The sequence below is a fragment of the Salvelinus alpinus genome, chromosome 32, assembly GCF_045679555.1.
Source record: "Salvelinus alpinus chromosome 32, SLU_Salpinus.1, whole genome shotgun sequence".
In the NCBI taxonomy this organism is placed as follows: domain Eukaryota; kingdom Metazoa; phylum Chordata; class Actinopteri; order Salmoniformes; family Salmonidae; genus Salvelinus; species Salvelinus alpinus.
Genome location: NC_092117.1, coordinates 6,297,785 through 6,312,273, shown reverse-complemented (window position 1 = coordinate 6,312,273; position 14,489 = coordinate 6,297,785). Strand labels below are relative to the sequence as shown.

At 43.1% G+C, this 14,489-nt stretch overlaps 1 protein-coding gene across 3 annotated transcripts; it reads left to right on the top strand.

The window, feature by feature from the left end:
* Positions 1 to 3,650: 3,650 nt before the first annotated feature.
* Positions 3,651 to 14,454, top strand: csgalnact2 (chondroitin sulfate N-acetylgalactosaminyltransferase 2). 3 transcript variants are annotated; one of them, XM_071379543.1, is made up of 9 exons: positions 3,651 to 3,778; positions 4,985 to 5,416; positions 5,593 to 6,582; positions 6,834 to 7,050; positions 7,143 to 7,244; positions 7,391 to 7,569; positions 11,411 to 11,505; positions 12,266 to 12,347; positions 12,459 to 14,454. In XM_071379543.1, the coding sequence occupies exons 3-9, from the start codon at positions 5,931 to 5,933 to the stop codon at positions 12,749 to 12,751; spliced, it is 1,620 nt and encodes a 539-aa protein (XP_071235644.1). In that variant the 5' UTR covers positions 3,651 to 3,778; positions 4,985 to 5,416; positions 5,593 to 5,930; the 3' UTR covers positions 12,752 to 14,454. The 3 variants fall into 3 exon arrangements, with proteins under 3 accessions (XP_071235644.1, XP_071235643.1, XP_071235645.1); XM_071379542.1 differs by having other exon boundaries at positions 4,985 to 6,582; XM_071379544.1 differs by lacking the exon at positions 4,985 to 5,416 and having other exon boundaries at positions 3,657 to 3,778.
* The last annotated feature ends 35 nt before the right edge of the window (positions 14,455 to 14,489 follow it).

Below are 14,489 nucleotides of genomic sequence, written 5' to 3'. Positions count from 1 at the left end.
TAACTTTCCATGTCAACTTCCGAAGACCTAAATCATAGTTATGAGGCAAAGGAATTATTAGACAGAACGTGTGCTCAGCAATACTGTATTATCATGAGACTGCAGAATATACAATTATTTTAGGGGATGGAAAAGGGTTTATGTGCCATATTGAATTCCTTGATTTGCCCTGTCAGAATGACAAGCATTTAATAAAGGATATTGGCTTGTTATTTAGTCATTTAGCCATTGTCTATAGAATAACATGACCTGAAATACTGAACTTGCTGCCCAGTACTAGAGGTTATAGCATCCGTTCATGTAACATCTATATTTGTTGGAGTAGATGAAGGCACACTTTAAATACTCCAAGAGATTATTTTGCTTATAAACTGTATACACAAGAACACAATTGTTTCAGACCTTATGATCTTCATCATGTGCCAATTGAGTGAAAAATACTTTTCCACATTTTATTTTCAAAATAAAAGTTAGCACCCCAAAATCTGAGTTTGTCAGATTTATTTTTAGATAAAAGTGACATGGATGGGAATGGGAAATAAGGCACCATCTAATGCACTTTTATTACACTTTTAATCAACTTTTCATTTAGATTTTTATGAAATGTTGTTCTTTTTTGTAGCCTATGTCGAAGATTTCACCTATTGCTCTCTGCAAAGATATATAAACTTTTATTTTGAAGTACTGACCAGGACGCATAACTTCCAACATCTGATTCAATATAAGCAAGCCCAGGCCCTGGTGAGGAGAACTATCCGTCAGGCAAAGAGGTCATGTTGGCGTCGGTTCTGTGACACCATTGGAAGGGCAAAACCTGTGGGAGAAGTGTGCAGGATGATTAAGAGGATGAGTGGGGTCAGACGGGAGTGGGATTATCCAGTGTTGACGAGTGGGAAGGATGTGGCAGTAACAGATGAGGAGAAAGCAGAGATGATGGCCAAATCGTTTGTCGAAGTGCATAGCTCGGGCAAATTTGTCAGAGGGGGAGAGAGAGAACGAGAGAGGAGCATCCTGGATTGCTGGATAAGAGGGAGGATGTAAATTATGTGTTAAATGCACCATTTGTCAGGGGCAGAGGTGAAAAGGGCAATAGGTAAGGCTGGGTTGACTTCACCTGGGAAAGATGAGGTGTGCTATGTTATGTTGGACCATCTTAGTGATGAAGCACTGGATGAGGTATTGATGTTGTACAACAGAGGTTGGGAGGAGGGGAAACTACCAGGCAACAGGAAGGAGACAGTAGTGGTACCAATCCGGAAGCCAGGGAAGGACCCAATGAGGCCAACAAGCTATCAGCCAATATCTTTAACATCACATGTATGTAAGATTATGGAACGTATGATTACGGAGAGGGTAACGCACTTCCTAGTATCGCCACATCAGAGTGGGTTCAGGAAGGGAAGAGGAACTATGGACCCAGTGCTCTGCTTATAAGCAGAGGTCAGGAAGGCTCAGGTGAACAAGGAGACTGTTATAGCTGTCTTTTTTGACGAGGAGAAGGCGTATGATATGATGTGGAAGGAGAGATTATTAATCAAGCTTGATATTATGGGGGTGGGAGGAAGAATGTACAACTGAATAAAGGATTTCCTGTTTGGAAGGTCTATCCAGGTGAGGATGAGAAAGTCACTATCAGGCAGCTACCTGGTGGATAATGGTACACCACAGGGGAGCGTGATTAGTCCTCTGTTGTTCTCAATCATGATCAGTGATGTTTACTCTCAGGTACAGCCAGATATTGGGAGGTCGATATTTGCAAATGATGGGGCCTTATGGAAGAGGGGAAGAAATGTGCCATACATAGTCAGGAAGGTACAGGAAGAAATTGACGAGTTAGAGTGTTGGGCATTAATGTGGGATTCCGGTTCTCTGTAGAGAAAACTCAGACAGAGTTCTCTACCAGGAGGAAGGTGGGAGATGAGGTATGCTTGAGGTTATATGGGAGAAACTTGGAGAGGGTGAGGGCCTTCAGGTTGCTTGGGGTATACTTTGACACTAGACTGACCTGGGCAGAACACATTGAGAGAGTGGGGTCCTTCAGGTTCCTTGGGGTATATTTTGATACTAGACTGACCGGGGCAGAACACATTGAGAGAGTGGTGGGAAAGTGTCAGAAGGTGCTAAATGTGATGCGCTGTCTGACGGGGAAGGAGTGGGAGGCTGGGCGTTCCTCATTGAGGACCATGTATGTTGCATTGATCTGATCTATAATAGACTACAGCAGTATAGCATGTGGTTCGGCAGCCCGAATGTCATTGGAAAGGCTAAATGTCATACAGGGGCAAGGGCTCAGAATATGTAGTGGGGTGTTTCGGACCTCTCCAGTGGCTGCGCTACAGTTGGAGATGCTGGGATATGCCATTGCAGATTAGGAGACAGCAGCTGGCAATTAATTATTGGGTCAACCTACAGGGACATGGGGTGTCTCATCCTGCAAAAGGGATTTTACAGGCATGCTGGGAACATGAGCGAAGACAGAATGCAAGCTTTGGGTGGGTGGGTAAGACTCAGGCGAATGAGATGGGACTGTATGGACGGGAGTTTAGTCCAATAGTAGCTATTCCTGTAAATCCCACCTCCAGTAGTTGATCTAGAAGTGAGGAAGAGACTATAGAAAGATAGGGAGGGTGTTTAAGAGAAGTCTGGATACTGTGTATCAGGATTTTGTGGCCATTTACACAGATGGATCAAAAGATCCAAGGACAGGACGTACTGGGTCAGCATTTGTAGTGCAGGAATGTGGGGTGGAAGTCAGAAAACGTGTTACAGATCATCTGGCTGTATATATGGCGGAGCTGATGGCCATACTGTTGGCCTTGCAGTTGGTGGAGGAAGTCAAGCCAGACAGAAGTAGCTATTTGCTCTGATTCATGTGCAGTGTTAATGAGTCTCCAGTCCTTTAGGTCACGTAGCAGACAAGACCTGCTTTATGAGGTGCTACAAACCCATGGCAGGATTAGACAGATGTGTATACAGATAAGATTTATTTGGGTCCCAGCCCATGTGTTGGTGGAGGGGAACGAGGCAGTTGATGTACTGGCTAAACAAGCACTTAGTAGTGGGGATGTTGATGTACTGGCTAAACAAGCACTTAGTAGTGGGGATGTGGATGTTGTAGTTTCAATGAGCAAGGCAGAGGCAAAAAGCCTGATATGGACAGTGATGGCAGCAGCAGTGTAATAGAGAGACTAAGAGCAGGCATTTATTTCATGTTCAGTGAAGGTTGGGGAGGGGAGGAAGGGATAGAAGAGAGGAGGCTATTTTTGCCAGATTACGGGTGGGACACAGCCAGCTGACTAAATCCGTAAATGTGATAGGAAAGCATCCAACAGGAAAGTGTGATTATTGCCAGGAAACAGAGATCGTGGAGCATTTATTGCTGCAGTGTGGGCAGTATCAGAGGAAAGAGAGAGGCTGAGATCTAGTATGAGGGAGAAGTGGATACAGGAAATTAGTTTAAAGAGTATATTGAGTAGAACTTCATTAGATATAGTCTCAAATATTTTGTTATATTTTTTAAGAGCAACGGGACTGGCAGGTACGATTTAATGTATCCCTGTCTATGGCCCACACTCCAGTACAGTAGGTGGCGGTAATGCACCATAACGTTGGATGTCAACCGCCGATAAACCCCACCTAAGAAGAAGCTACAGAAACTCTTTTGCGGAAGTACACTTTTTTTCTCTCGATCAGTCCACTTTGCTCCGTGGCGTTGTTTAGAATAATTATTTTTGATGCTACTGCTTTTTAGTCCTTACACGGAGAGCTGAATATCTTGGTAAGTATTTGCAAAAATATAAAGTTTCTGTTCGAAGCAAATATTTCTCGATATACAGATAGCTAGCTAGCTACACAATCGTTCCAACCGGCTCATAGCAAGCGGTTGTTTACACGTATCTAACGTTAGGTGTTAGCTAGTTTTCCAGCTAACGTTAGCCAACTCTGGTTCCCTTTGTAGCTTGGTTGCTACAGTAGTTACCCAGCCACAAGCTCATTAGTTCGGCTAATGTTGTTGTCGTTGTATAGCTTGTTGGCTAACGTTAGCTACCTTCCTAGATGTAGTAGTTCCGTAAGCAGACAGGCATCGCTGGACAGCCCTCAGATCGAGCCTTGAATAAAAATCACTTTGAGGGAAAGTGGTTCAGGTGAAAGTGCAAAGCTGCCTTGATGACAGCTTTGCACACTCTTGGCATTCTCTCAACCAGCTTCATGAGGTAGTCACATGGAATGCATTTCAATTAACAGGTGTGCCTTGTTAAAAGTTAATCTGTGGAATTTCGTTCCTTAATGCGTTTGAGCCAATCAGTTGTGTTGTGACAAGTTAGGGGTGGTATTCAGAAGATAGCCCTATTTGGTAAAAGACCAAGTCCATATTATGGAAAGAACAACTGAAATAAGCAAAGAGAAATGACTGTCCATCGTTACTTTAAGACAAGAAGGTCAGTCAATACGGAAAATTTCAAAAACTTTGAAAGTTTCTTTAAGTACAGTCACAAAAACCATCAAGCGCTATGATGAAACTAGCTCTCATGAGGACCGCAACAGGAAAGGAAGACGCAGTGTTACCTGTGCTTCAGAGGATAAGCTCATTAGACTTACCAGCCTCAGATTGCAGCCCAAATAAATGCCTAACAGAGTCTCAACATCATCTGTTCAGAGGAGACTGTGTGAATCAGGCCTTCATGGTCAAGTTGCTGCAAAGAAACCACTACTAAAAGACACCAATGAGAAGAAGAGACTTGCTTGGGTCAAGAAACACGAGCAATGGACATTAGACCGGTGGAAATCTTCCCTTTGGTATGATGAGGTTTTTGGTTCCAACCGCTGTGTCTTTGTGAGATGCAGAGTAGGTGAACGGATGATCTCCACATGTGTGGTTCCCACCGTGAAGCATGGAGGAGGTGTGAGGGTGCTTTGCTGGTGACACTGTCTGTGATTTATTTAGAATTCATGATTATTTAGACTATGATTTGTTTTTCAACAGGACAATGACCCAAACCACACCTCAAGGGTGTGTAAGAACTATTTGATGAAGGAGAGTGATGGAGTGCTGCATCAGATGACCTGGCCTCTACAATCACCTGACCTCAACCCAATTGAGATGGTTTGGGATAAGTTGGACCGCAGAGTGAAGGAAAAGCAGCCAACAAGTGCTCAGCATATGTGGGAACTCCTTCAAAACTGTTGGAAAAGCATTCCTCATGAAGCTGGTTGAGAGAATGCCAAGAGTGTGCATAGCAGTCATCAAGGCAATGGTGGCTACTTTGAAGAACCTCAAATATAAAATAGATTTTGATTTGTTTAACACTCTTTTGGTTACTATATGATTTCTTATGTGTTATTTCATAGTTTTGATGTCGTCACTATTTTTCTACAATGTAGAAAATAGTAAATACAAAGAAAAACCCTTGAATGAGTAGGTGTCCAAACTTTTAACTGGTACTGTACGTAACACATGAAATTCAAGTTCCTCTTTAAGTCATTGCTAGGTCAACAGTATGTTTATTGCACCAGCATTTCCTTTCTTGCATAATTTGTTGACACCATGTGAATGAACAATGATTGCTGAATGAATGCTTTTTCATCTACAAGGTTCTAAATAATGTATACACTGATGGAAGAAATCCAAATGGATTCCACTCACAATGTAACACCTGCAAGATAACAGTCACATTGCGATCATCAAACAAGATGCACCAGAGGTGTTCCTGACTTTATCTGAATAATGTGACATGAATGAACAAAGTCGCTTTTTATAGCAGCGCTCGGGAACAAACGTCCACCTTGTTCTTAATCTACCTTGTTCATTAGAGGGGACTTTTTAACATTCCTAGAATATGCATTGGACCTAATTCAGTCCAGCTTGAGGTAGATTTACCTGACGTGAAAGGGAATGCAGAGTCGTCGCCCATAGACCGGATGCGAGCGTGATGCCCAGACGAAGCTTTCCGCTGCAGGGACGGATGCGCTGGCTGTTCCTGGGGCTCGTCCTGCTGCTGGTCCTCTTCCTTTTTGCTTACTTGCTGGAGTGCACTCCCCCAGCTGACGTCAGCCTGGTCCTGCCTGGTTTGGGAGGGGAGTCCTATGGGAAAGAGTACTACCAGGCCCTGCTGCAAGAGCAGGAGGAGCACCACCTCAGCCGTGCCGCCAGCCTCAAGCGGCAGATCGCCCAGCTCAAGCAGGAGCTCCAGCAGATGAGTGAGAAGCTCAAGGTCCTGCAGGACAGGAAGGAAGGCCTCGGGGTCCAGGGACTGGCTGAGACCAAGGACCAGGTGCCTGGGGATCTCCTCGAGTTCCTCCACTCCCAGATCGACAAAGCCGAGGTGAACACGGGGGCACGGCTGCCCAGCGAGTACGCCCTGGTCCCCTTCGAGAGCTTCAACTCCGGTAAGGTGTATCAGCTGGAAATGGGGTTGACCAGGCACCCAGAGGAGAAGCCTGTGCGGAAGGACCGCAGGGACGAGCTGGTGGAGGTCATTGAGGCGGCCCTGGACGTCATAAACAACCCAGACGAGGAGGATGGCCAGGAGGATGATGTGCCCATGCAGAGGCAGATGTACACTGAGAGCCACTTTACTGAGGGTAAGAGAGTTATACTGGGGTAATGTATAACAGTGGTTCTCAACCTGATCCTGATGATAAGTTGACCGATTGCATGTGCTAGTGCTGCCAAATATCTGGAGTGGCTGAGGTCCAGCATGGGAACCCCTAATGCAGATCACTATCTGCTTGTTTCATGGATGCAAAAAATGATGTAATCTTGCCTTTTAAAGTTTAACAATATTTGTTCCCTGTGTTTGACAAAACTGTGATGTTTACCCTTATGTGGGCAGGGCTGTACAGAACAGAACGGGACAAAGGCACGCTCTACGAGCTCTTCTTTGCAAAAGAGGACTCCGACATTTTCCGCCACGTTACTCTTTTCCGTCCATTCGGTCCTTTAATGAAAGTCAGGAGCACGTCCGTAGAAACATCCGGAGTCGTCATCAATATCATTGTGCCACTGGCGGGCAGAACAGAGGCATTCTCACAGTTCCTACACAACTTCAGGTCAGTGATGGTGAGTCATGTGAAAATGGCAATATGCAGCCTATGCCTACAATTCGTAAAGATTGTGTGATTTTTTTTTTTTGTGATTGCAGGGAAGTTTGCATAAAACATGATAGGGGAGTGCATCTTACGGTGGTCTACTTTGGACAAGAGGGCTTACGAGAGGTGAAGTCTTATTTGGAAAGAATGTCCAGGTTTGTTTTCTTTTAATATGGATGAAAGGATTTATGATGTGCTTTTGATAGGATTTTACTGCTGGACATCTTGTCACTTGTCTATATGTTTCTAGACGTTTCGTGCTCAAACAACAGACAACTGAAATGACATTGTTGGTTTGTAGGGAGGAGAGTTTTTCCAACTACACCCTCATCCCAGTGGACGAGGAGTTTTCCAGGGGCAGGGGTCTGGACATCGGAGCCCGCGCCTGGAAGAAGGGTGACGTATTGATGTTCTTCTGTGATGTGGATATCTACTTCACACTGGACTATCTCAACACCTGCCTCCTTCACACCGCTCCAAGTAGGTGCCTTCTATCAAAACATTGTAGCCTACACATTCCTGTTTCCGAGGGATGCAACGATTCACCGATACGCATCGGTCTCCGATTCAAGTGTTTGAGATATGACTGCGTCGGCCGCGGACCCGAAACCGATCCAAACTTTGCAAACATCGTTCAGAAAATCGATTGAAACGGTACGAATCGTCGCTTTGTTGCTCATATTGCTTTCCACCTTCTGAAAATACCTCGTCTTTTGTGACAACTGATGCGCCCTCTCCTTCAGTGTCGAACTAAGCATGTAATTGTGTTGACAGTCAAGTCATTTTGCGTGCCGAACCACCTCAGGGGAATATCAGCAGCCTAGTCAAACTGTGCACTGTGCCCAGCTTCGTGTGCTGACCAGCGTGAGGTAGGTGGCCTGTTCCTGATCTGTATGGCACCTTCAGTGTTCAAATGCTAAAATGACTTGCGCGACATTAGGGTTTGTTAGTTGCGTGACAACCTCTGTAATTTGATAGGTTATTGTTATCTATGCATTGTTGAAAATGTGTTTTTACTGGAATTAAAGTAAACTACTGGAGACACAACTCTCACCTGTTGAACGGGCCTTAGCAATATATTTTATTTGGATTGTTCAGGTTCACCATCAGCGTGTGTGTGTGGTCATTTTTAGATATATATAGGGTAAAGTTGATCATTTCATAACGAGGACAGCAATCACTTTGCGAGGCGCACTGCATGGCCAAATTGGGAAGAGAAAAGAAGCTCACTTAAACTTCCAAACGGTCAAAACCATTCAATTTTAAGATGGGGGTGAAATCCAAAGTTTTGCTATATATTCATTGGCTGTGTCATAGCTAATTTGTAAACGATAAATATTGATACATTACTAGCTCAAACACGTAATCTGCAAAAATGACAAGTTAATTAGTGAGTGATGGTGATTTCAGAACCAAAAAAACATATGCTACATTTCCCCCCAATCTGATAATGGAAGTGGGGTGGTAGATGCCTAGTCTCCCTTATGGCTCAGGTCAGGTGCCTACATAGTACATACACATATATCATTTACACACACACATGCGCACAGACACACAGAAGTCAGCTCAGACAGATCCAGCTCAGAGGCCCAGGTCATGATCTCCATCGGCAGCAAATTTGAACTTAGAATGGAAAATGAATGTGTTCATGCAACAAATGGTAGTGCGTGGAATCGTATCGAACTGAATCGTTTCTTTCTCGAATCAAATCAAAATTTGATTCGAGCATTGGCTTGGCTGTGTGCTTAGGGTCATAGCTGTGTTGGAAGGTGAACCTTCCAGTCTGAGGTCCTGAGTGCTCTGTAGCAGGTTTTCATCAAGGATCTCTGTATTTGCTCCTTTCATCTTTCCCCCTATTCTGAAAAGTCTCCCAGTCCCTGTCGCTGAAAAACATCCCCTGCTGCCACCACCATGCTTCATAGTAGGTATGGTGCAAGGTTTCCTCCAGGTGTGACGCTTGGCATTCAGGCCAAAGAGTTCAATCTTGGTTTCATCAGAGCAGAGAATCTTGTTTGTCATGGTCTGACAGTCCTTCAGGTGCCTTTTGGCAAACTCCAAGCGGGCTGGGTTTGTGCCTTTTACTTAGGAGTGGCTTCCGTCTGGCCACTCTACCATAAAGGCCTGATTGGTGGAGTGCTGCAGAGATGGTTGTGCTTCTGGAAGGTTCTCCCATCTCCACAGAGGAACTCTGGAGCTCTGTCAGAGTGACCAGCGGGTTCTTGGTCACCTCCCTGACCAAGGCCCTTCTGCCCCGATTGCTCAGTTTGGCCGGGCGGCCAGCTCTGGTAGAGTCTTGGTGGTTCCAAACTTCTTCCATTTAAGAATGGAGGCCACTGTGTTCTTGCAGTCCTTCAATGCTGCAGACGTTTTATTTAAATTTATAAATTTGCTAAACATTTAAAAAAAACTGTTTTTCGCTTTGTCATTGAGGTATTGTGTGTAGATTGATGAGGACAAAATATATTTTAATACATTTTAGAATAAGGCTGTAACGTAACAAAATGTGCAAAAGGGGAAGGGGTCTGAATACTTTCCGAATGCACTGTAGATGCAGTTGAAGTCAGAAGTTTACATACACTTAGGTTGGAGTCATTAAAACTCATTTTCAACCACTCCACACATTTCTTGTTAACAAACTATAGTTTTGGCAAGTCGATTAGGACATCTACTTTGTGCATGACACAAGTAATTTTTCCAACAATTGTTTACAGACAGATTATTTCACTTATAATTCACTATATTACAATTCCAGTGGGTCAGAGGTTTACATACACTAAGTTGACTGTGCCTTTAAACAGCTTGTAAAATTCCAGAAAATGATGTTATGGCTTTAGAAGCTTCTGATAGGCTAATTGACATCATTTGAGTCAATCGGAGAGGTACATGTGGATGTATTTCAAGGCCTACCTTCAAACGCAGTGCCTCTGCTTGACATCATGGGGAAATCAAAAGAAATCAGCCAAGACCTCAGAAAAATAAATTGTAGACCTTCACAAGTCTGGTTCTTCCTTGGGAGCAATTTCCAAACACCTAAAGGTACCACGTTCATCTGTACAAACAATAGTACGCAAGTATAAACACCATGGGACCACGCAGCCGTCATACCGCTCAGGAAGGAGACGCGTTCTGTCTCCTAGAGATGAACGTACTTTGGTGCGAAAAGTGCAAATCAATCCCAGAACAACAGCAAAGGACCTTGTGAATATGCTGGAGGAAACGGGTACAAAAGTATCTATATCCACAGTAAAACGAGTCCTATATTGACATAACGTGAAAGGCCGCCCAGCAAGGAAGAAGCCACTGCTCCAAAACCTCCATAAAATGCCAGACTACAGTTTGCAACTGCACGTGGGAACAAAGATCGTATTTTGGCGAGAAATGTCCTCTGTTCTGATGAAACAAAAATAGAACTGTTTGGCCATAATGACCATCGTTATGTTTGGAGGAAAAAGGGGGAGGCTTGCAAGCCGAAGAACACCATCCTAACTGTGAAGTACGGGGGTGGCAGCATCATGTTGTGGGGGTGCTTGCTGCAGGAGGAGGGACTGGTGCACTTCACAAAATAGATGGTATCATGAGGGGAAATTATGTGGATATCTTGAAGCAACATCTCAAGACATCAGTCAGGAAGTTGAAGCTTGGTCACAAATGGGTCTTCCAAATGGACCAAGCATACTTCCAAAGTTGTGGCAAAATGGCTTAAGGACAACAAAGACAAGGTATTGGAGTGACCATCATAAAGCCCTGACCTCAATCCTCTAGAAAATTTGTGGGCAGAACTGAAAAAGTGTGTGCGAGCAAGGAGGCCTACAAACCTGACTCTGTCAGGAGGAATGGGTCAAAATTCACCCAACTTGTGGGAAGCTTGTGGAAGGCTACCCAAAACGTTTGACCCAAGTTAAACAATTTAAAGGCAATGTACCAAAAACGAATTGAGTGTATGTAAACTTCTGACCCACTGGGAATGTGATGAAAGAAATAAAAGCTGAAATAAATCACTCTACTATTATTCTGACATTTCACATTCTTAAAATAAAGTGGTGATCCTAACTGACCTAAGACATGGAATTTATACTAGGATTAAATGTCAGGAATTGTGAAAAACAGAGTTTAAATGTATTTGGCTAAGGTGTATGTAAACTTCCGACTTCAATTACGTATCGAATCGTCTTGAAAGAGAACGATGCACATACCTACTGTTTCCAACCTTCAAATTCTTTGGGGGTTTTCATGAGTACTTCTAAATGTGTACTATTGGCATTTTGCATGTAGTTTGTACCAAAATGTATTTCAACCTCTCCATTTTGTTTTCTTCTTGTAGACAAGAGAGTATTTTATCCAGTGGTTTTCAGTTTGTATAATCCTGCCATAGTCTATGGAAATCTGGAGCTGGTTCCCCCCATTGAAAGTCAACTTGTAAGTACCTGTAAAAATGGATGGCCCAAAAAAAATATACACTACATGACCAAAAGTATGTGGACACCTGCTCGTTGAACATCTCATTCCAAAATCATGGGCATTAATATGGAGTTGGTCTCACCCTTTGTTGCTTTAACAGCCTCCACTGTTCTGGGAAGGCTTTCCACATTGCTGCAGGGACTTGCTTTCATTCAGCCGTGAGCATTAGTGAGGTCGGGCACTGTGTTGGGCGATTAGGCCTGGCTCGCAGTTGGTGTTCCAATTCATCCCAAAGGTGTTCGATGGGGTTGAGGTCAGGGCTCTGTGCAGGCCAGTCAAGTTCTTCCACACTGATCGACAAACCATGTCTGTGTGGACCTCACTTTGTGCACGGTGGCATTGTCATGCTGAAACAGTAAAGGGCCTTCCCAAACTGTTACCATGTCATTGTCAAGATTTCCCTTCACTGGAACTAAGGGGCCTAGCCCGAACCATGAAAAACAGCCCCAGACCATTATTCCTCCTCCACCAAAGTTTACAGTTGACACTATGCATTCGGGCAGGTACTGTTCTCCTGGCATCCACCAAACCCAGATTCATCTGTCGTACTGCCAGATGGAGATTTTTATACACCTGTTAGCAACGGGTGTGGCAGAAATAGCCGAATCCACGAATGTTAAGGGGTGTCCACATACTTTTGTGTATATGTAGTGTATTTAATTGTAACTCAATGTTTACATTAGTCAACATGCCAATGTCAAGTGTTCTTTCCGTATAGATTCACAAGAAAGATGCTGGATTCTGGAGAGATTTTGGCTTTGGAATGACATGTCAGTATCGCTCAGACTTCCTTAATATAGGTAAGCCGTGTTAACCGAGAAGTATTGCTACGGTGTTGTGCTTTCTATGTATTTTTACTGTGACAATTCTATAAGCAAGAGATCTTACTACCCCTCAATTATATTTTCTAGGAGGTTTTGACCTGGAAGTGAAAGGTTGGGGTGTGGAAGATGTCCACTTGTACAGGAAGTACCTGCGGAGCGACCTGATCGTGACGCGTACGCCAGTATCTGGCCTCTTCCACCTGTGGCACGAGAAGCAGTGTGCAGACGAGCTGACTCCAGAACAGTATCGCATGTGCATCCAGTCCAAAGCCATGAATGAGGCGTCCCACTCCCACCTGGGCATGCTGGTGTTCCGTGAGGAGATCGAGAATCACCTCCGCAAGCAGGCCTATAAGACCCAGGGCAACACTGAAGACTGAATTATGCCTTTTCGCTAGGCGGCCATCTTAGATACTCTCTGCATCAGAACTCCTCGCTTTTTAATTTTTTTACAAATACAAGAACTGAGTTATACATGCTGTTACTAACATGAATAAAATGCACTATACAGAAGACCTGTTTGCACAAAATCCTGTTACATTTCACAGATTAGCTAAAGACACGTTTGGGAATGTGAAGCGTCAATTTAAACAAGACTGAGAATGACACCACCTGCGTCAACACAAAAAGACTGATGGAACATATTTGAAGTTGGGAAATTTGCATGACCTATCTATCAAGTTATTAAGGCAATGTTCTTGCCTGTGAGATCGAGCAATCAATGGACAGTGTTCTTTTTTAAAAATGTATCCCAATGATAACTCTGCCAATTTTTTTATGTCATGATTGATTTTAAGTTGTACAGTGATTTAAAAAAAGGGATCTTTGTTTGAATAGGCTTTGTTGAAAGGGGAAATAAACACTGCCTCTGACTTATCAGCATCGAAAATGATTTATCCTATCGGTTTTAATTTTATTTATTTGGGAAATGTACAAACATGTACAGATCGGACTGGATTGTGACTGAAGAATTATCACATTAATCTTGCCTTTCATTAAGTTGAACCTTGTAGCCACTCAATGATGTGGTCAATCTTAAATGGAATGTATAAATTGTTTTATTGGTTTTCAGCCACGGATTGTCATACTTTGTCTAAATATGTGCCTATTAGCTGGAGAGGAGGTTAAAGATACTATCCTTCCTGAGGCCATTGATATTTATGAGACTTGGGGCTCTTCAATCTATCACTGAAGCGTTACAGGAAAGGTATTTGCCGAATGCAGTCTCTAACACGGGAACATTGCCTTTAATTTCAATCAGGTTGTAACGCTGCACTTCCGCGATTATTAATTGAATAAACCCCAAAAAATTGCCCGATAGAAATTTAAAGGTAATTTCCGATTTATGCTGACATATGAAGTGTTTACCCTTAATGCAGTCTCCGCTAACAATGGGGAAATTGCCTTTACATTTCAATCACGCGATACTTCTGTGATAAAGGTTTAATTCCGTGCAGAAGCGGAGTGTTAGCAGTAAAGAAAGTTCGCCATCAAAGTGGAAAATAAACACAATCGTAGTGAATTTCAGATAACTACCCAGCAAACACATGTTTTAATTGCATTCTATATATTTAAATGTTTTCAGATCTACAGCCATTATTACTTGATGTCACATTTCCAATGCTAATCCTGTAGAATCATCAACCGTGCTGGGCCAATGAAAGTGTTTATTTTCTAATTGCCACATGGAATTATTACATTATCTGTATTTTTTTCGACCTAGGGTACGGATTGAATAGAGCCCTGAATGTCGGCAGGTACCATTTATCTTTATTGATAAAACATTACTTGGAACTACCCATTGAAGTGGAAAAAATGTGATGGTAATTTAGATTTGTCCAAAGTTGTATTATGTTAGAGCAAGCAAAACATGTTTGCGATTATGTAACAGGGTTGCATTCAGTATGACAGAACGGTGTGCAATGTTGAATTCAACGAAAACGGTATTGAATGACCAGTTGAAAAACTATGATCAAGGTGACCCACCTTTTTGTATCAAACATGAGTCATGACTGCCTTCGAGTTAATTTTTGTTAAATGCTTATTTTCTCATTAAACATTGCTCTCCTCCCTCTGTATACAATAGGTTTCCAGTCTTTGTTCTTGAATGCCTCAGAG

Bases quoted from the DNA above. Each gene is read 5' to 3' on its own strand.
- csgalnact2 (XM_071379543.1), top strand. From the start codon at position 5,931: ATGCCCAGACGAAGCTTTCCGCTGCAGGGACGGATGCGCTGGCTGTTC. The intron at 6,583-6,833 runs GTAAGAGAGTTA...TTATGTGGGCAG, and splicing joins TGAGAGCCACTTTACTGAGG to GGCTGTACAGAACAGAACGG. The intron at 12,348-12,458 runs GTAAGCCGTGTT...TATATTTTCTAG, and splicing joins CTCAGACTTCCTTAATATAG to GAGGTTTTGACCTGGAAGTG.